General features: G+C 44.8%; 1 protein-coding gene across 1 annotated transcript in view; it reads right to left on the minus strand.

Annotated features, from left to right (window-relative positions):
* PHLPP2 (PH domain and leucine rich repeat protein phosphatase 2) overlaps positions 1–24,536 on the minus strand; it is a 32,764-nt gene that overhangs the window by 5,515 nt on the left and 2,713 nt on the right. The window contains exons 2-19 of the mRNA XM_009993653.1: positions 24,158–24,402; positions 22,744–22,877; positions 19,026–19,216; positions 18,142–18,267; positions 16,894–17,048; positions 13,096–13,242; positions 10,297–10,527; positions 9,374–9,576; positions 8,815–8,875; positions 8,000–8,095; positions 5,966–6,121; positions 5,019–5,219; positions 3,961–4,123; positions 3,311–3,441; positions 2,826–2,936; positions 2,172–2,360; positions 1,807–2,038; positions 1–194 (exon numbers count right to left, since the gene is read on the minus strand). Of these exons, the coding sequence (XP_009991955.1) occupies positions 1–194; positions 1,807–2,038; positions 2,172–2,360; positions 2,826–2,936; positions 3,311–3,441; positions 3,961–4,123; positions 5,019–5,219; positions 5,966–6,121; positions 8,000–8,095; positions 8,815–8,875; positions 9,374–9,576; positions 10,297–10,527; positions 13,096–13,242; positions 16,894–17,048; positions 18,142–18,267; positions 19,026–19,216; positions 22,744–22,877; positions 24,158–24,402 (2,966 nt within the window). The remainder of the gene's footprint in view (positions 195–1,806; positions 2,039–2,171; positions 2,361–2,825; positions 2,937–3,310; positions 3,442–3,960; positions 4,124–5,018; positions 5,220–5,965; positions 6,122–7,999; positions 8,096–8,814; positions 8,876–9,373; positions 9,577–10,296; positions 10,528–13,095; positions 13,243–16,893; positions 17,049–18,141; positions 18,268–19,025; positions 19,217–22,743; positions 22,878–24,157; positions 24,403–24,536) is intronic.

Below are 24,536 nucleotides of genomic sequence, written 5' to 3' on the forward strand. Positions count from 1 at the left end.
TGTAGGTGCCGCACAGCTGAGACAGCCTCCGAGTAGGAGAGGTGTTCCCAGAGAGCTTTATTGCCCAGAAGTAGCAGCTCATCTTGTACAGTCAGTGGAATGGAACTGACATGTGGTCTGGGCAGGATCCAAGGATGCAAGTACGTGCAGCCCAGCAGCCGAGTACAGCAAGTCACACCATTGACCTTATTGTCCTGCAGACAAGAGGAACAAGGCAGCAGCTTTAGATTTGCTGTTGGATCATCTAGAGAACAGCTCTTCCCCTGCTCATGTCTTGGTTTGGAGCCTTGGGAAATGCCAGTGCACAGCTACAGTACAGGGGAAAGGGATCTAGGCACAGGTACTGCAGCCAGGCATGCACAGTACCTGACCATCTCCCATCACCCATGCTGGCAATAACATACTTTTATCCCACCAGACTTCCTGCCACATTCTGAAGAACTGTAGCAAGCTATTCTGACACATGCAGCCAGATCCTGCAGCACATGATCAGAGAATCTCACCCATGGGTCTTACATGAAACTTACTTTTTCAGTATGAGATAATGACTTCTGACTTTCTCATTGCAAGGCAGATTACCCAGATATTATATAATTTCTGTGTATTTTCTGAACTATTTCCCTCTTTAATAACATATAATTAACTGCACTCTGAGGTGTGAGCACTAGATCCTGAAGAAGAAAAGAACAAGTAGGCATCTCACACTGCTGCTGTAACCTGGAGGTGTTACCTCCCTTCCTGTTCCTGCCACATGGTCTCCTGGACATAAAATTGCCCTCAGTCCCTTTTCCAAGCCAGGCCAGGCAGAGTACACAGCTTCCCCAGCATTTTGAACTTAATTTTGGTGTTCTAAATTTCTGTATCCTCTGGGTGTTAAACATTGCTACTGCTGCCAAGTTTTACAAACCAGCAAAGGATACATACAGGGAAGCCTCCTTAGACAATGTCACTGTTATTTTTCAGAATCCATTCATCAGCCCGTTTTCAAGTAATTTCATGTGCTACACTGATTCCACCATTATTTTCAGAGTGCTAGATAATACAGCACTTTGCAGAATTATAACACACTAACATATTATCCCGGTCAGAAACACTTTTCTCAAACAATCTGATAATTTTAAAGAGACCCACTGAGCATGAAACTAGTATGACTGGCACTGACTTCTCAGGTCTTCACTGACAATATGTTTTCCAGTTCTTTAGAACTTCCACTGTTATTTCCAATTTTTTAGAAATTTAACCTTTAGAGAGTTCTCCCAAAATACTTTTAATACTTTTGCATAAAACCAAGGAACATTTCTGTCTTTTTTGTGTTAAAATTTGTACCTGTAATAGACTTTATATCCATGTTCCACATGTCTCAAGGGCCACTAATCCTGTACCTTCACTGAGTAAAATGTGAAATAAATCCAAATAAAGGAAACTTGTCAAGAAACACCAAAGATATTTTAAGGGTTTTGAGACAAAATTACTTCCCAAGCCCTGCTCTGTTCCTCAGTGGTTCCTCTCCACACTCACCCAGGTCACAAATAGTATTATAGACCTCTCCTCCTTTAGCTCCACATCTGTCTTCTTTCATCCCTCTCTCCTGAAGCCAATACTTGGCATCCCCTACCTAGTTCTCAGGCCATAACAGCTGTTTTAAGAACTTCTCATTCTGAATAGCTAATCAGCAAGAGAAGCAGAGCAGGAAGCAACTGACAAGTCACTCAGACACCCCCATGCCATCTTCTTCCCTCTAGTATTGCATCTGTACCAAGGTTTTACAGGAGGATAGAAGCTGAAGTAAAGAGGGTCCAAACCAACCTCTGTTATAATGGCTTTTTGCTCCTTGACTCTCTTGGCTTCTTCTGAACATTGTTCAAGGCTGAAGACTTTGGAGAGAGGCAGTGGTTTCCCGCTGCGGCACAGAACGGCTTGGCACGTCCCCACATTGGCCACGGTCAGAGAAAAGCTGCTGCCTGGCTCAGTCACATCATGACGAATGTAGCAAAGGACAGCAGAGCAACCCAGCTTCTGCCCAGCCATGCCCAGCTTCCTGTTGGAGGAGAAGGTGTAGGAAGGCTCCAGACTCCAGTGACAGGCATTCTGGAGGCCTGCCTCACCCACCTAACACATTAAGTGATATACCTATGCAGGTCCCATCAGGACCAGGTTGCTCACTGTCCTACCTGTGGGAGACCAAGAAGGTGTTGGACATGAACATGGTGTCTGACTGCTGTACCTCCTCCAGCAGCACATCGGCCATGGTGCACTGCAGCAAGCGTGGCAGCTCCTCGTTCTTGTCACCATCAAACATGCCATACACAGCCTCCACCCCCTCTGCAAAGCTCCCCAGTACCAGGGATGACACACACAGCCTGTTAGAAAAGCATGCAAACCAAGTTAGTAAGTCTCAAAAGATTACATGGTCTCCAAACCCATGGCCATCCAGCACTTTGCCATGAGTGCTGTTCTCATGGGGCAGCAAAGCCACTGTCCCTACATTCACTGTCCCATGAGATGTACAGCTGCAGTTTGCTGTTGGAACTCCCAAACCCTCCTTTGACCATACTCAAGAGAGGGCAATGGGCACAGCCAGCAAGAGAGGAAAAGCATCTCTGCCAGGGTGGGAAGCAAAGTCCAAGTGTCTAAGGATAAGGGTGAAAACTGAGGGAAAGGACAGTGCAGAAGCTTGAGTCACCAAGCCTGAGCAAGAGATATGGAGGGACAGAAGGACAGACAAGCTCCTGAGCAAAGCAAGTCTGCCTAGGTGCTTAGCAGTGTCCTTCACCTGGCACCCTGAGGAGAGGGAGTGTCAGCATCCAGCAGACCACAACACTCACTTGTTTCTTTGGCCTGCCATCTCAGCTGCTCCATGACTCCAGAAGGTAGAAGTCAGCGCCGAGTCTGCTGTGAGGGAGTGCTTAGCATCAATCTTCAGTGTGGTAATGTGACTACAGAGAGAGAAGAACAGAAGTCATTCTTTCCTAGGCCATGCTGAGGAGCTTCTGGCCAAAGGACCTAGAGTTTTAGACAACAGTCTGTGAAAATAACTGCACCAAGGAGAGGAGTTTAAGGTCTTGGCCTTCTGGAGATGTATGGTGCATATGCCTGAGACAGCTGGGAGAGCCTCATCCCACCTGAGAAATTGTTTGCTTGCTCTTTGGACCCAGGCTTTTCCCTCCCTACAAGATAGAAAGCTTCAGTTGCCTCAGGCTGAACATTAGAACTTCATGCAGTGCTGCAATACACACTTTACTGTCCCCTCCTGGGAAGGGTTACTCTTCCCTGTGCTGGTCACTGCTGGGTTGGCATCTTCATGGCTCACCTGAAGATGTCCAGTGTCTTGTGTTCTAACACCAGGTTAGTGTTCCCACTCAGGTCCAGCTCTTGCAAGGCACCTGGCAGTGCCTCAGGGATTAGGATTTCAGTTAGCTCATTGCAGCTCAAGTCCACAAACTGCAGTGTCAAAAAAAAGCACAGTGACAAAGCAAATCCTCTCCGTTCTCTCACGTGAGCAGTTCCTCCAGTGCTCCTTACAAACACCATAGGACTCCACTACTCACTGAATCCCACAAACAAGTCATGACAAGGGCTCTGATCTATCAGCAGAAGAGCCATTTGTAAGCAGCAAAGAGTTATAACCTGCAATAGCTAGGACTCCAGTACTGAAAGTACAGGTCACACGACAGAGAACAGAGGCCTATATCTGCAAACCTGCCCAGCTACACAACACTCCTGCTGCTCCAGAGGTAAACCAGAAATGCACTGAGTCAGGGATAGATGGGAAAGGTGAAGGAGAGATGAACCATCTTTGATCAGCTCTGAAAGGTGACACATCTAGGATGCATGTTTTGTGCCCTCTTCTCAGGCTGATCAAGCAAAATGCTGGCACCTCCAGTTCCTCCCTAACAGTTAACTCTCCCTTCTTCAGCCCAAACTTCCCCCCATACCTCTTCACCCTCTCCACAAGAATACCTGAATACGGGGCAAATGCAGGATCTCCGGAAAGATGCTGATTTCATTGGAGTGTGCAATAAGTGTGTGAAGTAGCTTGCAGTTTGCCACTGTTGTGGGAATTGTTTTCAGTTTGTTGCCACTCAGATTCAGCTCTTCCAAGTGCTCCAGCTTACTGAGTTTGCTGAAAGGGAAACAAAAGAACACATAAGCTTTCCACAGACACTGTCCTTTGGGCTACACTTCTGATCTATTGATAGGCAACCAAAGGTCCTAACAGATGTTCTAATAAGAACTCAGGGTCCCCAGGATGGCTTGGATTTATAAAACAGCCAAAACCCTTCACCCCTGACTTCTAAAGCACCAAAGCAGAAGATTGTAGTGTCTTAGTTTTAAAACCTGGAAGAAAAAAAAACCAACACAAAAAACCCCAGCAAGCTAAGCTGTGTGATTGTACTTTGTGGGAATAAACAGATTTACATTAAAGTGTTTTTTCAGCCTGACCAGTATCAGGAAGAATCATGGCAATACTTGGACAAATGCAATCAATATTGAATTATGCTGACATAATTAACTCCCTGGATTTTTCTGCTATTGTAACAGAATTTGCTATTTTGTATGAGACTGCAAATTAAGCTGACACAGAAATCTACCACTACAGCACTAGCTCTCTACTATATTCCAAAGAAAATATATTTGATATCCCAAAGCTGAATTGCAGAAGATAATGATGAATTCAAAATTTGGTCTAAGTCCTTCTAGTAGGGCTCTGTGGGGAGGCACTTTTAATTCAGTGACAGTCAGTAGAGAGAGATTAATAAGAAAAACATATACACACTCACCAAATTACACCTAGTAAAATTTGCAGATAAAAATACAGTGGAATCTCAGTTTCAACATCGAAAAATACAAATTATTTGGCAACATGAACTTACCTAAAGAGCATGTGATTTAAATCAGCTAAGCCATGTTATGCACATAGGAACTGGGACCAGCCACAATTAGAAAAACAATTCTCAGAGACATGGCTCTGAAAAAGGCTCCAGACACCACGTGGCACCTCAGCCTCAGTTCTTTACCTTGCAGGGAAAGTCTGCAGGTTGTTGTTTGCCAAATGCAGGATCCGTAGACTTGGGTGTCCCACCAGGACAGGGATGCAGTCATCTGTGAGGTTATTATTGGTCAAGTAAAGCAGCTGCAGCATGCTCAGACTCTCCTCTCCTGCACATGCCGAGGGCAAGGACTCCAGGCTGTTTGCAGATGCATTCAGGTACCTGAGGCTAACCACAGCAAGTGCAAAAGTCAGACTTCACATCATCTAAACCACTCAACAACACCAGTAGAAGGAGGCACACAAATGCCAGTCTGGAAAGAGAAACAGCATTAGACAGAAGGCCAAACAACACAATGCAACATCCTTTCTCACATTAAGAATTGTTGGTACTAATGACTTATTAGCTATATAGCACACAGCATTTTACAGTAAACATTGAGTACTGGAGAGCCTGGGGAGGGGTGTAATTCTGGTGGAATGAAACTACATAAACTCTTACTCAGAATCTTTAAAAGCAGGGCTGACTGATGTCTGAACAGATTGTTATGACAGGTCAATAATTTTTAAGGGTGTCTCTCACTTTTCTCCAATGACCCGATATACTTCCTGCTGCAATTTCTGGAAATCTGTATGGCTTCTCCCTTTACACCTGAATTCACACACTACTTTTAAAGAAAGCTCTTCAGGCAGTAACATGATCCTCTAAACAGTTGCAACTGAGGCTAGTTCTTCAGTTGGCTGTTGGGTTAGGTGAGCCTCTATTTTTCTGGTAATTAAACAGTAACACAAACTGATTCCCTCAAATCAGCTTGATGACTTCCTCCATGGCACCTCAGTTATCTCCTCATAAAGTGCACACCTCATTATCTCTTATGCTAATGGCACCTTGCAAGGACAGTCCCACAGATGCCAACCAGCCTCTACACCTCCAAAGGTTAATGCAGACAAAAGATGCTTGATACTGCTACTCACTTCAGAGCCTTGACAAAGAGTGTCTCTGGGAGCTTTGTCAACAGGTTGTGCTGAAGGTCCAGCACCTCCAGTGAAATGTGCTCCAGAAGAGGTGGAAGGGTCTGCAGACAATTGTGCCCCACCATCAACTTCCGAAGGCTCAAGCTGCTGAGGATCCTAGAAAGACACAGAGTTTTCTCTTGTCAGCTCGATTCAGCCCCTTCACATCCAGAGTAGGAAAGGGTAGTCAATCTGTTACAGTCTGACTGTACAGCAGAGAAAAAGCAAAATACACTGATCCATCAAATCACATGAGGAAAGGTGCCTCAGCCACCCCAAGGTTTGTAAGCGCATCTCCACGTCCCTCCACACCTCTGCAGGCCAGAACCTGTGTTCCAGTCTGTGTGCATGTGCCTAGCATCTCTCAGGCAGACAAGAAAGAAGTCACAAAGGACTGATTTAAATGCCTGTTTTCGCTTGTAGGCAGAAAGAAGCGCCTCCCCTGTGCCAACTGAAATGCAGAGCTTCAACAGGCTGGTTAGCACTCCTGAATTGCTTCTGAGGCTGTTGTCAGATTCTCCAGCACCAAGGCCTTACTGAAGGGAAAGGCCTCTATCCCCAAAAACTGCAGAGAATTTACTGCAGGAATTTTGAGAAAGGATATCTGGACATAGCCTAGAGCCACCCTGCTCATTTGGGTGAGGTGATAATTTGGGACTACATTCTGAGAGCCCTGTACATAACTGCTTTGAAGCATGAAATGATGCTTTGATGCATGAAAGCTGCATTAGTGCATTACTCCATACAGGCCAATTAATTCAGTTTCTTTCTGTATGCTGTTACTTCTCAAAGTTAATTATATTGGGGCAAAGAAAACATTCAAGTGCAGATACACCAATTTCCTTATTCAAGCTGACTCATCCAGAGCTGGCTTGGGTATCTCCACTCAACACTGTCAGGTACCACTTTAATACAACTCTGGTTTTGGATAACTATGTGTAAAAGACAAGTTCATGGTGAACTATATCCCCTTATGAGAGGCACTTCAAGCTTTAGGTTGCTGGATCAACCTGATCAATGGTTGAAGTTCAATGCTGGCAAAGTTCAAGCTGTACACAAGACTTACAGTGCTGATGACAAACATACTGGAAGAGATCCCTGAGGGACACAGTTAACTCCAGCACTTAGGAATCTTATGCAGGATGCATAACATACTTAAAATGTGGGCTTTTTCATCCATTGGCATGGCTAAAATTCTGTTCTAACTTCCCATTATCACATCCCTGGTAAATCCTCCTCTTGCCTTTCATGTATGTAGTTGTGTTTCTGGCCCCATTAGAGCGTCACTGCCAAGATCACTTCCTGCACCTGCTGCTTTAGTTGCTTCCACCAGCTCCCTGCATTTCTCCACTGGGATCTATCCTGCCCTTCCATTTCCATATAGCTCCATCCCAGTCACCCCCACCAGACACATTCGTTAGGCTAGGAACATTTGTGCTTTGCTCCTTCACACAACATCCTTGGTGTTGTGGAGAAGTCGTCGTAAGTATCAGCAAAATTACATTAGCTCTTGGCTCCCTTTTACCACATTTCTGCAGAAAATGAAAGGGAAATGGGAGAAAGGAGGTGGCTGATGTTGTGTTGTGAAAGCTACGTCTGAGATCAGTTACACTGCACCTCTCCCTATGAATGGTACCAGATGAAATCTCTGCAGGGCAATGCAAGGTGTATTAGGGCCTCACCCACGAGCTCTGTTCACAGACACTGTGTAACACCAATAAATCACAGTGTGGTCTACTTCAGGTGCAAGCAGCTGCAGAAGAAGCCAGAAGCACAGAATTAAATTACCTAGCCCCTCTTATTCAAGAAGCTGATTTGGAAGTCGGTTCTTTCCAACATTGGAATACAGTGTATTTTCAATGCTGCACAGAGAAAGTAAGTAGATTGTATCTCTGTACAACGAGGAACAAAACAACTGGAACAGCACTGCTGGTCTCCTCAGTCAGCTCACCAGAGAGGAAAGCTCAGCTCTGTATAACAAGAAGGTTTGCTGACCTCGACGGAAGCTCCACAAGGAGGTTGTAGCTCACATCCAAAACTTCCAGTTTCTTTGCTTCACAGGCCCAGTCTGGGACACATTGCAGCTGATTGCTGAGAAAAGCAAGGGGGAAAAGCTAGACACCAGCACCCCATATGGAACACACCCTGCTGGAATGCTGCATGCTATTATTGACAGCCAAAGCAACAGGCAAAAATGAACATCAGTATCTGAACTAGTCACATAGAATTATCTCATGGCCAGCTGTGTAATGCAGACTGGGCTGGTGCACAGCTGGCAGGAGTACTGACGCAAGGTTCTGATAGTCAGGCTTTTTGTTTGCAGTGCTGAGTCCAGCAGAACAGGCCACCTGTGCTTCATCCCAGAACTGCAGCAAAAGGTGATCAGGTCCTCTGGGCATCCTACCTTACAAGTCTCACAACGTGCTCCAAGGGCAGACAAGGGCAACGAAGCCAACAGCAGAGATCACTGGCAGCTGCTTTAAGTCTCTACTCCACAGATGCCCACTGTCCAGGCCAACAAGCTGCCACAAGTTCAGTGGTCCCTGCTTGGCTTTTTTTGCTGATTACAACCTAGAGTTGAAGGACAGCCAGTCACCTAGACAGGTCATACTGGTTTAGACAGGCTGCTAGTCTGGGAAACTAATAATTCCTCAGTGCTGGGCTTGCAAGCTCTATTGTGAAGACCAAGTGCTTTCCGTCAATTGCTCTCAACCCTTTCAAAAGCTAAAAAGTTTAAAAAAATTTTCTGAAAAAAAACAGCAAAGCTGTCCAGATACTTGCTTTATATTCTGTGGTGTACAGTCACTTACTGAGAGAGTTCTAGACATGTCAGTTGGCCAGGAACTGGATAAATATTGACAGTGGTCAGACCTGATAAAGTAAAGCAAATAATTACAATTACAGAGTTTCAGAGGGAAAACTGCACAGAGAAGCAGACAGACTAGCTAGTAAATGAGACTCTCAGGCTTACTGTATGGATACTCAAGATGTCTACTCATTCTTCCTGAGACAGAGTTCACACTTCATACATCTGCCACTACAGCTTCTCACTATCCCATTTCTCCATCTGCCACATGGGCACCAGAAAAAGGGAGAACTGTACTTCTGTATGTGGACCCCCAAACAGATCTCACTGAAAGACGAATTCCTTGGACAGTAACTCAGCACCACCACCTCCCTCTGCTACAGCCTGTGCACACACACACATCTGTGACCACCAGGAGCTGACCCAGAAGGCCCATCACATACAGTCTCACTGCTGTAACACCAGAGTAAGAACTTTGTGTGTGGGGTGTGAGGGCAAGGGGCTCTTTTCCTTTGTTCCCAGTGCCTGAAAGGAGAAGGCAGGTGGAGCAGGCAAAGACGTACTGTTGTTGTTGGCGTGGAGGGCCCGAAGGGAGCAGCCACTCAGCGTCAGCTCTTCCAGCCGGTTCCGCTCACAGTGCAGCTGCTCCAGGCTGCCCAGAGAGCTCAGATCCAGATCTGTCATCTGATTGTCTCGGAGATCCAGGTAAGTCACAGATTTGTTCCCCTCCAGAGTGTCAGCTGCTGCTCTCTTCAGGTTGTTCAGCCTAAACGCTCAGAGGTAAGAGTTGCAAAGTCAGAAAATAGGACTCTGAACACTGGACAAGGGTAAGAAGAGAGGAGGCAGAAGAGGAAAGGAAGAGTTCTGGCGAGGAGCAGCCAGAGCTAAGCACAGGGAAATGTGAGGAGCAATGGTAGATTTCAGGCAGTGAATACAAAGGAAAACACTTCCTCTGTCTACACTGCTATGTGAGACTGTCTTACTCATTTCCCAGTTTGAGATTCAGAAAAACAGTCTAGAAATCAGAAGCCAGGCCAAGGGACACCTGCTCTGCACCGACACATGAAGCTAATGCAGAGACTAGATACCTGACTGCCTTCCCACGGGCAGAAAGCTCTTCTGTCTCTCTGAGAGCTTTGCAGTTGGCAGCCTGAAAAATCAGGATCACATCTCAGGGGGAGGAGGGGAAGGCAGAGTAGAGTAGGAGAGATCAAAGTTCTACCGAAGCTCATGGTAACAGCGTATCAAAAGAGGAAACTAGAGGACTGAGTCCCATTCAGCAGCTTCAGCTACTTTTGTTTCTCTAACTCAGTTGCACACACCCTCAGGAACAGAACTCCCTAAAAGCTACATCAGTAAAGAATCGGTGAGGGAAAATAAATTCCACCCAGTTTACTGCACCACGTACTATTTAATTTAGACAGCTCCTCTGGTGTGAAAGGAAAGCAGGCATCTGCTTCCCACCCGTGTGCAAGCTCCCCCTCACCTCAGGTCCACACTCTTGATGTGACTCATGCGGGTCAGCGCTGCAAGGTCCAAGGTCTCCAGCAAGTTCCCTGCCAGGGATAATTTGTCCAAGAGGACGAGTTTCTCACAAATTGCTGGCAGTTCACAGAAGTTATTGAAGGAAAGCCCAAGGCAGCTGAGCTGTTGCAGGCTTCCCAGTTCTTCTGGTAGGGAAGTGAGGAAATTCCCATCGAGCCAGAAGGTCTGGAGACTGCAGCAATGAAACAGAGAAAGTGGATAACTCAGCAAAGAGCCAAGTGGATGTCACATTTAACATTTTCAGTGAATTTCCTCCTATAGCTAGCTGGCCTCACTGTGGTCATTTTTTAAAGGTATCTAACATCTTATTTTATTCTTATACACATAAAATTACTGCATATAATAGACTTGGAACTCTCTGTATGCAATGCCAAACAGTTCTCAACTTATTTTGGAGGTAAACTTCCAGTTATGCCAAAGATTGCAAGTTAACATAAGCAAAACATAAATCAGGACTTAGGTTGTAAATGGTATTTACTTGATCACTTGGTTTTTTTACAAATTAAGAACTTCTCACTTAGCATGCTGGACTGTCTTTAAAACACCTATGACAAACTGAAACCCAAACTGATGGCAGGAACAGTACAGAACTGTTTCTAAGAAGCAATAAAACTCAACTGCACCTTCATAATCTAATCGCTGGAATCTCATACCACTATTGTGGCACTTTTTCCCACTTATGGCACTTACGGCACAGTGTAATCACAATTGCCACCACAGTAATGCCCTGTAACAGATTTTTACATTCTAGTTGTCTTTTCAGAAACTCAGAAAAGAAACAGGGGAGCTTCCTGTTGCAAGGGTTTTTTTAAATTTGCATGGTTTTTGGGATTCAAACTCCCCAAATACCATTCCCTCATCATGATTATGTTCCAACAAAGAACCTTCTGAACAGTGTTTAGTGATGGCCGAAATGCAATCTGGGAGCCCAAAAAGTTCTTAGGAATAAGGACTTGAGGGGTCATGAAGATGACTGGACCTCTGACTAAGCTATAAACCTCTGAAAACTGTGAGCCTGCATCCAGTCTTTTCCTCACAGTTTCCATGTGAGCAAAAGATCACTCTGACAATGACCTGCTGGCATCCAGTGCAGCTGCAAGTCCTGGTCTGAGCTGGTTTGACACTGCAGATACTCCTTTTTAAAAAATACAAGCTGGAGGAACAGAAAGTGCCAATGAACCAACACCTCAATACCAACATATTGGACTCCTCAGATTATTACCCACTGTTAACCTTTCAGGTAGGTAGTGATGAAGTAGTAATGAGAAGTCCAAAGGCAAACAAGAGAGGCTGCAAGGCCTTAGAACAACTGGTTAAGGAATCAGGAGCACAGGTGGTGTTCTCCTCTGTCCTTAACAGTTGCAGGGAGGGAAAGTTGACAGTAGGTTGATTTACATGACACCAGGCTACTGGCTGCAGATGGGGAACATTTGTCTGAAAGGGGGAAGAGGATCCTGGCACAAGAGCTAGCAGGGTTTGTTGAGAGGGTTTTAAACTAGACCTGAAGGGGGAGGGGGATGGAGATTCATGCAGCAAAAGATGCATGGGTCACTGGTTGGTTAGTTATCAAGGAAGTGCCTGAGAACACCCAGCTAGGAACTCAGCATTTGGGCCAGTTCTCTTTAACATCAGTGCTCTGGATGAGGAGGTTGAATGCACCCTCAGTAAATCTGCAGAAGATACTAAACTGGGATGGAACGCTGATCTGCTTGAGGGTAGAAAGGCTCTACAGGGGACCTGGACAGGCTGGATTGATGGGCTGAGGTCAACTGTATGAGCTTCAACAAGGACAAGTGTCAGGTCCTGTACTTCAGCCACAACACCACCACACAGGCTTGGGAAAAAATGGGGGGAAAGCTGCCCAGAGGAAAAGCACTTGGGGGTGTTGACTGACAGCTGGCTGAACATGAGCCAGCAGTGTGACAGGGTGGCCAAGAAGGCCAGCAGCATCCTGGCTTGTATCAGAAATAGTGTGGCCAGCAGGACTGGGGAGGTAGTTGTCTGCCCTGGTGAGGCCACACCTTGAGTCCTGGGCTCAAGTTTTGGGCCCCTCACAACGAGAAAGACATTGAGGTGCTGGAGCACTAACAGAGAAGGGCAACAAAGCTGGGGAAGGGTCTGGAGCACAAGCCCTGTGAGAAGCACCTGAAGGACCTGGGGGTGTTTAGCCTGGAAAAAGGGAGGCTGAGGAGAGACCTTCTTGCTCCCTACAACTCCCTGACAGGAGGCTGGAGAGAGGTGGGGATTGGTCTCTTCTCCCAGGTAACAAGGACAACAACAAGACAAGAGGAAATGGACTCAAGCTGCACCAGGGGAAGTTTAGATTAGATATTAGAAGGAATTTCTTCACTGAAAGAGTAATTAAACACTGCAACAGGCTGCCCAAGGAGGTAGTTCAATCACCATCCCTGGAAGTGTTTAAGAGGTGTATAGATATGCTGCTTAGGAACATGGTTTAAGCATTTGACTTGGTAGAGCTGGGTTATAGTTGGACTCAATGATCTTAAAGGTCTTTTCCAATCAGAATGATTCTGTGATTTTGCATCATGTTTCCTCATCTTTTCTACATCAGCAGCTGCAATGTTTTACTAGCAGTGCCTAGGGAACTGCATCAAATCCCTTAGTCAGTCTTCACTGGTGGAAAAGGCTGTCCCTGCACTCCTACTCTCATTAGCAGCACGTTCATCTCAGCTGTGCTAAATCAAAGCCCCATGACCACGGATGAAAACAACATACTCACTTCAGCAGTTTGTCAATCTGGCTTGGCAAGTCGTGAAGGCCATTACAGGAAACATTGAGCTCTGTCAGAGTCGAGATCTCACACAGTGACACAGGAAACTCTCCCAGTCTGTTATGAGACAGGTTCAGGCTCTTCAACTGAGAAAACCTATTGGCAGGAACACCATAGTTAATTCACAAACCTCCGTGGTCTCAAAGCAAAAAAATACAAAACAGTCATAAAGAATGTTTAAGTCTTTGTACACTGGTGATACAGTCAGCTAACTCATTATGGCAGCTTCTGCACAAATTTGGTTTTAAGTCACTGATACTTTGCATCTCAGTGGTAATGCTGAAAGTGATCAAATACAGGGGTTTTGCTGTAGACACTGGTAACAACCTTCTAGCCCGATTCCTGACAGGCTTCATACTAGTGGCTGTTACAAAGATCAAGGAGATTAAGAATACCCAGTTAAAAAAAAATTACCTTCCAAGAATTATTTAGAGTAACAGTCTACAGTTATGCAGCTTGGGAAAACAGGAGGTAAAAACATTAAATTTAACTATTCTGAGGATAAAACAGAAGAGGGAAAAGCCCTTTTCTAGCTGGGCACAACAGAAGGCCCAGCAGAGCTGCAAAAGGGAAATCCAGGGAAATGCTGCCTTCACACCAGGAAGACCTGCACCCAGGGGTCCCTGGAAGAGATCCCATGTCTAAAGTGCCACTTGCTTGGCAGACTGTACCTCAGGTACAGTCATAAAGTTCTGACATAGCCTGCACAGTCCCTACAGCCCCAGCTGTTCCAGCAGACGGGTGCCTGTTCCAGCTCTTGTCACTGTGCTAGGTCCACAGAAAAGAAACTGAGAAAGGGCTGGGGCAATAGGCAAGAGGTTCTTCTCAAAGAGTTCCTACCTCTCTCCACAAGAAACAAAAGTATTTTTCTCCAATTAATCACTTCCCCATCCCAAAATGGAACCATCAGAAATTAATTCAGTGGGGAAATTAGTATAATATTTTGATGAGGAAACTGTGAATCTAATGTACTGTATGGGAGAAGTGTTTCTTGGACACATAGTTCCTTCCTCTGTCCCATCTACTGCACTTTTTACTATGGTGAGTACCTCTTAAATTGAAGCAAGTGTTTTAATACAGGTAACAAAAGCAATGTTAATTAGCTTGAGGGAGAACATCACTACTAGCGTGAGATGTCTTAAAGTAGAAAACTGAAAGGCTTTGAAATGTTTTCTTCTTTATAGCAATTCCTGCTTCAGATTCAGAATACTTGGAATTCTCTGTGTAGCAACAATGCATCAATGCATAATAATTCTTCATTTTGCTTTACAATCTTTGGGGGGCTGTTCTGTTTGTTTCTTTGTTGTTTTTTTAAAGAGGGACCATATCTGAAACCTGGACATGGGTTGTTTGCTTTGAGAAAGCGCCTTGTCATATAAATAGGGGCACAGCCATTTTCTGTTTGCTGCAGTCACAGACTCTCTTGACACAATTGGAAGCCAAAGAAAAAAATGCTGTATTGTAAGAGTCTTCCTAAAGGGAACATACTGTATGTTGCAAAGAACTAATAACAATCCAAAAATCAGAAACTTGCACACAGAACTTCATAACAATAATGGAAAGATAGAAACAATGAGGATAAACCTACAGATTTGAACTTTCTCATGAACTGGTTCAACTTCAAGAGATTTAGGATGCACCAGAGTTCTCAGGTTTTGGAATCATAAATGGAATGGAATGCAAACCCAGCTCTGGAATATGCAAGTTGTTGGCATGATCCATGGATTATACAGAATCAGGATTTCAAAATCATTATGGCTTATCAAGCGTTGTCTGTGCTCCCACAGGGCACCCTGAGATCACAGCAAGGAGCTATGGAAACACGGTGACGAATTCTGAAAGGGATGAGCAGCCTCTGTTCAGCAGCCCAAGCTGCTGCTGGCCTGAAACATTTCCAGTTCAACACAAAACCCTGCTCTGCTGCCAAAGCATCCTAGTGCAACTGTGTTATCAGCCAGCTAGAATGGTGATTACAACCATGCAGATGTGTACACACGCATGTGCACACGCACACTTATCAATGAACATCAGACTTGACAATGTTTTCCAGGAAAGGGAGATACTTAAAGACAGTATGCTACATAAAAAACACGCTAGGAGATGTAAGGAAACAGGTGGGGTTATTTAATTTCCTTTGCTTAACTTCTTCATTTTAATTATTTTTGTTCCATTATTATAGTTATAGCTAATTAAACTCCTACAGCTTCAAAGATTTCCTCAGAGGAAGAGCCCTTATTATTGCCAAAAATTCTGCTGTTGGGAACTGTCAATCTCTAGGCACTGGTAACAGCTACTGCAAGTGAGCAAGTTTCTTCATTTGGGGCTGTGACCTGATAAACATCCTGAAAACCTCAGAAAGAAAATCTTTTCAAAAGGCAACAAGCAGCCTTACGTGGGCTACCTACTGCTACCTGTTTATTCAAGACTGTGTGAAGTGAGGGCTTCTTTTATGGCTTTTGTTTGTTTGAGGATTTCAGCTTCATCGGACATAGTCACTGCCAGGAAAAGAGTCGAGTTTCTGACATGTCAGATCTCTTGTTGACTACATGCAAGGTCAAAAGAAATGTCAAGCCCCTTTGCTGACCCTGTGGACCAAGGATACCGCATTTTAGAAAATTAAGTTCTGATATGGTTTTAAACATCATACAATGTATTTGAAGAGAGAAGTAGAACGCAAAATCTTGAATTATTTTAAGCAGCTTTTCCAATAACAAAATCTATTACAATTCAGCAGTTAGAAAACATTTAAGCAAGTTTGGAATTAAAACAAAACCAGATTAGACTGCCTCTCAGTGACACCACAAAGAATTCCCATAGGTGAGCAATTTTTTTTTCCCTGCACACCCTCATGGATACTTGGCATCTCATTACTCTGTAGGAAGAATGAAATAACCTGGTGATTGGCCCCTGGAGATAAACAAAACACAACAAAAAACCCCAAACCAAAACAAAATCCTGCAGTTTTGCAAAGTTTTCCCAAAGACACTTTTCTTAAGGTACAGTGTATTCTGAACACAGAGACACTTGACAATGTTGCTACAGGCTTCCTAACAGCTTCTGAAATTCATAGAGCAACTTCTTGAATGTTTTTTTAGCATGGCTAAAGTATGTGTCAACAGACTGATGTTCCTCTAGATTTTTACAGTTTTCAGCAATTAATGATAAAATATTTTTGTAAGACTCCTTCACTTACCTAAGATGACTACATCATGTTTCCATGCCATCACACAACTGCTACTCTCTTAAAAGCAGACCATTACAAGTTCCCAAAGCAAAGCTGGAGTCTCACAGGCCCTCTGCCAAGTCCAAGTGCACATGAACATTAAGACCTTACCAAAACAGGCTTTTTCAGCACTTCTTCCTACAAACATTTACCCACAACATATGCTTTCCCTCATCTTTTATTTTATACCCCAAAATGTCATCTGTTTAGTGAGCAGCCTTATATTACTATTGGATCTTATCCATACAAATGGCATATTGCTCCACAAGCTTCACAAGCGTCATCTCAGGGCAAACTTAGCACAAAGAATCTCAGGGAGGGAGTTAATGAATACTGTAAATTGTTGGAAGGTTATGCCTGCCTGTGCTGTTCAGCTTTGCCTCATAGCCCCTTCATCTGTCAGAGCTTCCTGAAGATCAATCTTATACCATCCCATGAGAATGGGGAATATACTCCCTCCTCTTCACCCCTGGATGCACATGTCAAGAACTCCAAATGTAGAAGAAAAACAATTATTTGCAGACCTGCAAAGAGAGTCAAGACTCCCTGCTCCACTTGATCTCATGAAATTGTGTCGCAGGTTGAGGTAGATGATGTCTTGACTGTAGAAAAGGTGCTCTGGTACTTCCTCAAGGCTGTAGCATGAAAGATCAACCATGCTAAGTCTCATTGACACCACCTGAAAAGGAGGAAGAGCTGCAGCTTTGCGACAATGTTTCTCTGGAAGTCTAACGGAAAATGCAAGCAGTAAACAATCTGCAAGAAAACCCCATTGCACCCACCAGGTAGAGTCCATGCAGGATTGGCTACTGTTTCTGCAAGCCCCCAACAAGGAGGTGTATCTGGATTCTAACTAGGACACATGGAGAGCCCTTCTCTGAACGTGCAACAAGTGCTGCCCAAAAGTTAGCCCATAAAGGAGCCAATCAATGGAGAAAACGTGATCCTTGGCTGAGGAAACTGAGAATGCATGACCTCTGAGTGCTTCCCAAAGATGCAAGCAGCACAGGAAGCAGTTGACTTTCCAGTTCAGAACTTAAGGTTTATAGACCCTCTGCTTGGCCTAGTTACTTCTTCTGATTTTCCTTTGTTAGCTTATGCACCATCTGATATTAGAAACATAACCTGTTACGCTGAAAAGGCCTCATAAATGATGGTTTTGCAACATTTCATGAGCTCTTGACAAATATCAGATCTCCTTTCATTAAGTATGCTTTGCTTCAAGGTCTTCAGTGTTTCATTCCAGATTTTAAGACCTGCTTTATCCTGAACTCATTTCATATTTCATGCAAGATCTAAGTGTGGTTCAGCACTAAACTACAGCCATCTATTTGTACTTCAAAGTGGAGTAAGAACACAGTTCTGAACAAACTGCACTTCCCTTGCTGACCGATCACCTGTGTCAACTCAAACCTACCAGTGTAGCCTCAAGCCAGCCCAGGCCACAGTCCAGGTAGATTTAATATGGCAACAGGTGCAGTTTATTTGTCCCTACGGCTGTAAAGTCACCAGTCCCTTGGCTCTGTTCTAGTGACCTGTGATTAGTTACTCACAACAGGTGCAGCGGGGGTGAAAAAATGCAGATCTAGTGCTCAACACTCACAGGCAGAGACAGCTGAAAGAAAATCTCTAGTCCTGAGCACGTAAGAAATTACAAAAGCTGGAAAGTGTCCTGGGTGCTTTCTCTGGCATCCTAGCATTATCTCTGCCTGCATCAGAACCCCCCTGCCCCTGTACAAACCACCCAACTCCCTGGAGCCCCAGGGCCTCACCGTGGAGGCCTGACGGTGCCACCGCTGACACTCGGCCAGTGTTCCAAAGGACACATGGTAGGTCTGAGCTTGTGCTCCAGCAGATGTGAAAGCCAGTGTGTGCTGCCGGCGTCTCATCTCCTCCACCTGCAAGGGGAGAGCTGAATCAAACTGGCTGCCTCAACTCCTGCCATCACAGTGCATCTAGAGTGAAGTGTTACCGACTACCAGTAATATTACATTTTGCTGAAAACACAAAGTTGTAAAATTATTGAGAGAAACACAGATGTGAATCATGGAATTACAGAATAAGGTGGGTAGGAAAGGACCTTTAAAAGTCACCTAGTCTACTCTCCCTGCAGTGAGCAGGGACATCCTCAATCAATCGGGTCAGTCAGAGCCTCATCCAAGATGGCCCAGGAAGTTTTCTGGGATGTGGTATCTCCCACCTCTCTGGGAAACCTGTGCCAGTGCTTCACCACTCTCATTGTAACAAAATTCTTCCTTTTATCTAGTTTAAATCCACCCTCTTTTATACCCCTTGTCCTCTTGCAACAGGCCCTACTGAAGTCTTTCTTATCTTTCTTAGAAGCCTCCTTTAAGTATTGAAAGGCCAAATCCTTCTTAATATCTTTCTGCTGAAGTAGATCCCAATATCAATAATTTCCAGAATGCCTGTTCACAACACTGGCTACTAATGTGGAAGGAGAACTTGTCTCTCTTTATTTTATTAGCCTTAAGACTAGAAACTAAGCAAAACAAGCAGAAAAGGGTTGTACAACTCTCTGCACATATGAATGCAGTAATTTGTTACAAAAGCCTCAACTGACCTCTTGTGGATAATTCTCATCATTATAATCCCTGCTGCCTTCCTAATCCACAGGAAGCTAACAAAACAGTCTTACCTTCCCTCCAACGAGGGGCAAGATGTGCACCTTGCCCACCTGGCTGTCCTTCACCGAGGAGACCACCAGGCAGGTGCCACAGAGCACGACCAGCCGCTCTGCCCACTTGTGCAACTGGGTCTTCCCTTTGCGGACGCTGTAGACTCCAGAGAGCAGGATGCGATCCAGCTGCTCCACCTGGCTTGGCTTTTCTGAAGAAAAAAGGGACAGCAGCACTTGCTTTCCATTTGTGCTTCATTCTCAGCTCCAAGTACAAACAGCAACATAAACTTGCTCAACACCCTTCGTTCACATGCAATAGAAAAGCAATTTCAAACTCTTGTTGAGCTAAAGTCACAAAAACCATCAAATAAGTGGCTTCTACTGGGCTTTAAAGGGAGGCCTGGAAAATCAGCTACAGAATAAAGTTATTTCCCTCAAGATAGTGAAAGGACTCAAGCACTGACTGTTAGAGCTGGGCTGTGTGCACTGCCAGCTATTACTCTAACCAGGAAAGTAGAATCCTACCTCAGCCATCTAATGCATATACATTTACTTTTAGGTCATCCCCCACCTTTTTAGTTCCAAGATAATGAGAGATTTCCCAGATGCTTTTCAAGATTCTGTCCACTGTTTATATGATCTTACTGGTAAGGAAAATTTCCCAGATAGCCACTTAATTGAATACTTTACAGAACAGGAATAAGCCTGACCTGATGGATTTTTGAGCTTCCAGCATTAAAAATCTCCTATTAAATTTGCATTTTATTTTATTCTAAATAACCCCGAAGACAGATCCTGGCAATGAGTCCTTTGTTTTACTCAGGAAAGGATCAATTTATATTTTTTTAAGTTGCTACTGGAACATGTGTCCCACTTCCAGACACAAACCATACTCCAAATTTCATTAGGAGCAAAAAGTGACTGAGGACTGAAGCTGTTACGCTGTTTCAGTTAGAATCAGGGTCTTCAGCCAGATTTAAAGCATTGTCTTGATGTCTATACCAGGCTGAATTGAGCTGAAATCCTTAGCTGTTTGTTTACTTACAAAAGTTTCTTTGTTTCAGGAACATGAAGTTTGCCATAAGATGTCCTTCAACAGTGAGAAACTCATCATCCACAGAAAAAACTGCTTGGCTTTCACCAAGCTGAGAGACCAGTCCCAGACTTGTAAAAAAACAGTGTTACAGGACCAGAAGGGGTATTTCACTACTTGCCATAGCAGCATTGCTCCAATCATCAGGTATTACTAGGAAGCAACACCAGTCCCCCAGCTTCCCCATCCTCTCTGAACATGCACGACAGCTGCGTCCTAGCACAAGGAAAAGCCAAGGGCCATGTTCAAGGACTTCTACTCAGAATCCCATCTGTTCCACAACTCCTCAAGCTATGTGCAAGAATGGTCTTAACCTCTAGGGACAGGCAAGCACAGTTTGATGGCCTTGGAGAGCTTCTTGCATGGGATCTGCTGTTGAAGCACATAGACCCCATAATATTTGGTCTCTGAGCTTGCCCTATCCAGCCTGGTCACTGCCCTCCAAGAGGCTTCCACTGAGCAAAAGCCTCCCCCCATTGGGAATAGTCCTCAGGCATATCTAGACTGAACTGCAGTATGTTTCTGATACCAAGAGGAGCTCTAAGGCACTTGTCACTATGCGGGAAACAGAAGACAGCAGAGCAGTCCCATGCTTTCCTGTGCAGCTGTTGTTTCTCAAGTCACAGACAGAATTGTCTCCAGAGCGCAACAGAATGTTTGACTAACCTCATAGCCTTCTATGAGGAAATTACTAGGTGGATAGATGATGGTAGAGCGGTAGATGTGGTTTATCTTGATTTCAGTAAAGCATTTGACACCGTCTCCCACAGCATCCTTGTAGATAAGTTGATCAGGTATGGGTTTGGTGATCAGGAAGTGAGGTGGATTAGGAACTGGTTGAAAGGAAGGAGCCAGAGAGTTGTAGTCAATGGGGCAGAATCTGGTTGGAGGTGTGTGACTAGTGGAGTCCCACAGGGGTCGGTACTGGGACCGGTGTTGTTCAACATCTTCATCAACGACCTGGATGAAGGTATAGAATGTACCCTCAGCAAGTTTGCTGATGACACTAAGCTGGGAGGAGTGGCTGACACACCAGAAGGCTGTGCTGCCATTCAGAGAGACTTAGACAGGTTGGAGAATTGGGCGGGGAGAAACATGATGAAATTCAACAAGGGGAAGTGCAGAGTTTTACATTTGGGGAAGAACAACACCATGTCCCAGTACAGGTTGGGGGCTGAACTGCTGGAGAGTAGTGTAGGTGAAAGAGACCTGGGGGTCCTGGTAGACAGGAGGATGACCATGAGCCAGCAATGTGCCCTTGTGGCCAAGAAGGCCAATGGCATCCTGGGGTGCATTAGAAAGGGTGTGGTTAGTAGGTCAAGAGAGGTTCTCCTCCCCCTCTATTCTGCATTGGTGAGGCCACATCTGGAGTATTGTGTCCAGTTCTGGGCCCCTCAGTTCAAGAAGGACAGGGAACTGCTTGAAAGAGTCCAGCGCAGAGCTACGAAGATGATTAAGGGAGTGGAACATCTCCCTTATGAGGAAAGGCTGAGGGAGCTGGGTCTCTTTAGCTTGGAGAAAAGGAGACTGAGGGGTGACCTCATCAATGTTTACAAATATGTAAGGGGTGAGTGTCAGGGGGACGGAGTTAGGCTTTTCTCAGTGATGACCAGTGATAGGACAAGGGGTAATGGGTGTAAATTGGAGCATAGGAAGTTCAAGGTGAATATCCGAAAAAATTTTTTTACTGTAAGAGTGACAGAGCACTGGAACAGACTGCCCAGGGAGGTTGTGGAGTCTCCCTCACTGGAGACATTCAAAACCCACCTGGATGAGTTCCTGTGTGATGTACTCTAGGTGACCCTGCTCTGGCAGGGGGGTTGGACCAGATGATCTCTCGAGGTCCCTTCCAGCCCCTAAGATTCTATGATTCTATGATTCTATGATTCTATAAGTTATACATTTGGTCTAATGTTGGAAACAAAGACCAAGGCATGTTGCTATCAGTGGACTGATAGATTTGGAAGAGAAACAGAGAAGGTAATCTGGGGGAACACTGGAGGTGAAAACTTTTTGTAGATGGCAACATTTATCTGTCACCATTAACTGACTTCTGTTCAGGAGAGTGACTTAGTATCTACTTTTTTGCTTTATGGGTGATTTATCTGTATCTAATGTTCAAGAGGCTGTAGATGAGCCCAGCAGTATAAACTTAAAAGTTATAAGTCATACTAGTTTTCTACTTTGACTTCTGATTGTTTACAAATATGTAAGGGGTGAGTGTCAGGGGGACGGAGTTAGGCTTTTCTCGGTGATGACCAGTGATAGGACAAGGGGTAATGGGTGTAAATTGGAGCATAGGAGATTCAAGGTGAATATCCGAAAAAATTTTTTTACTGTGAGAGTGACAGAGCACTGGAACAGGCTGCCCAGAGAGGTTGTGGAGTCTCCCTCACTGGAGACATTCAAAACCCACCTGGATGAGTTCCTGTGTGATGTACTCTAGGTGACCCTGCTCTGGCAGGGGGGTTGGACTAGATGATCTCTCGAGGTCCCTTCCAGCCCCTAAGATTCTATGATTCTATGAATTGTGGGGTTTTTCTATTAATCTTGAAAACTCGTTATTTTAAGAAATGCTTCCTGGTACCTTGGGTGTTTGATGTAACCATCTGTGAACCCAACAGCGCACACCCTGTTTCTTACCACTGAAAAAGCGAATCATGCAGCTGAGGTCAGAGTTGGCTGCCTCCTCCTGCATCCTGGCAGGATCATCAAAACCCAACCCAGCCAAGTAGTCATACACAATCTGAAGGGGTTTCTCCGTGGGCTCCAGCCTCCTGTCAAAACATACAAGAAAGTAGTTTGAGAACACAAAAAAAGATGAAACAAGTCTCATTGCAGCTGAAGTGCTAAGTGCAACCCTGACCTACTGCTTGTTCTGCTCCTCTGAAAAGGAGCATCCTTGAGGTCTGTGCTTCCTGCTTGACAAGGAGCATTTATGGACTGTAGCCCTGGAAGGATTATGTTGCAGAGGGGAAATGGAGAGGAAAAGCAATAGGCACAAGCCATACAACCCATGGTGATGATTCTCATTCCATGAGTTATGAAACATCAGGAGGAAACAATGGAAAGAAACAAACCCAGAAATACTGCAAAAAACAAAGACACCAAATAATTTTTAAAATCCATGTATAATGACTGAAAGATACAAAGAACTCTACTTAAATTTCTCTTCCAAATGCAGCTGGAAGAAAAGCATATGAGAATCCTCCTGAAGAATGACTTCTAAAAAAAGAAAAAATAAGTTTCTCATTCTCTTTAGCTCTCATCAGTGCAAGATTCTCATGCTCTGGCAAATACACCCCAACAGTACATTTAAATAAGACATGTTTTTAGAACTGCAAAAATCACAAGAAGGATTCAGTGGCTAACTTGAATAAATAGCAGTAAGAGAAAGTTCTTCTGAAATTTCAGGGTTAGTATATTCAGAACAGAAAAAACATTTTCGAATCCTCTCATCTTACTTCTTCTAGAGACACTGAATTGTTATTTTCTGCAACAAAACTCAGTTTCTTGGTAAGCTGTTTATTTTCAGCCTAAATCAACTGCAAGTATAAAACATATAATGCCTTCTTCCTATAACCCTCACTACACTATCTTTCTGTCTACCTTTAATTACTTACCTAGCAGTTCTTCTAAGAAAAATAATTACTAACACATAAATATTAATGACTTAACTGGGAAAGTACCCGAGATGTTTCAACACCCCAGAAAAATTGTTTGCAATCTCTTAAACAGCTTAAGCTTTCCAGACAGTAAAATATTCACAGTGCAGAACACATTAGAGGAGCATATAAACCACAGCCTCTACCTACAAAACGAGAACACATTTCTGGCTGGAGCACCAGCCAATCCCCCCCGCCCTGAGCTGAAACACCTACGGCATAACTAGGATGTGCACCACTAACTCGTGGCTATGAAATGCATCACTCAAGGCTGTATCTAACTGCTACAAAGCACTGCTCCCCGCCCTGCTGACATGCCTGGGCACACAGGGGACACAGCCCTGCAAGACCACAGCAAACGTTTCTCCTATTTGGTCTTTCTCAGCAATCACCTGACCAGGTCTCCGTGAAGTTGCACATAGAGGTTCTTCCTCCCTTCTCCATCACAGATCTCGGACGCGGGTGTGTCCACCGTGCAGAGCACCAGGCGCAGGTCTGAAGCCCCTGGAGCTGAAGAGTCTCTCCCATGAACATACACGCAGCCTCGCCCGACGCCCTCCTTCAGCCAGTCCCGCTCACGGGAACCAAACCGACTCCTGTTCAAGCAGCTCCTGCTCCCGTTGCGCTTCACGTTTCTCTGCAAGGCAGCAAAACACAGAGCGTCAGCGGCTGCCTGGGCTCGGCGCCCGCCCGCGGGCAGCCCCTCGGGCCCGCAGAGCCCCTCGGCAGAGCCCCGGCCCGCAGAGCCCCGGGCCCGCAGAGCCCCGGGCC

The sequence above is a fragment of the Chaetura pelagica genome, unplaced genomic scaffold (assembly GCF_000747805.2).
Source record: "Chaetura pelagica isolate M959 unplaced genomic scaffold, ChaPel_1.0 scaffold703, whole genome shotgun sequence".
Taxonomy (NCBI): domain Eukaryota; kingdom Metazoa; phylum Chordata; class Aves; order Apodiformes; family Apodidae; genus Chaetura; species Chaetura pelagica.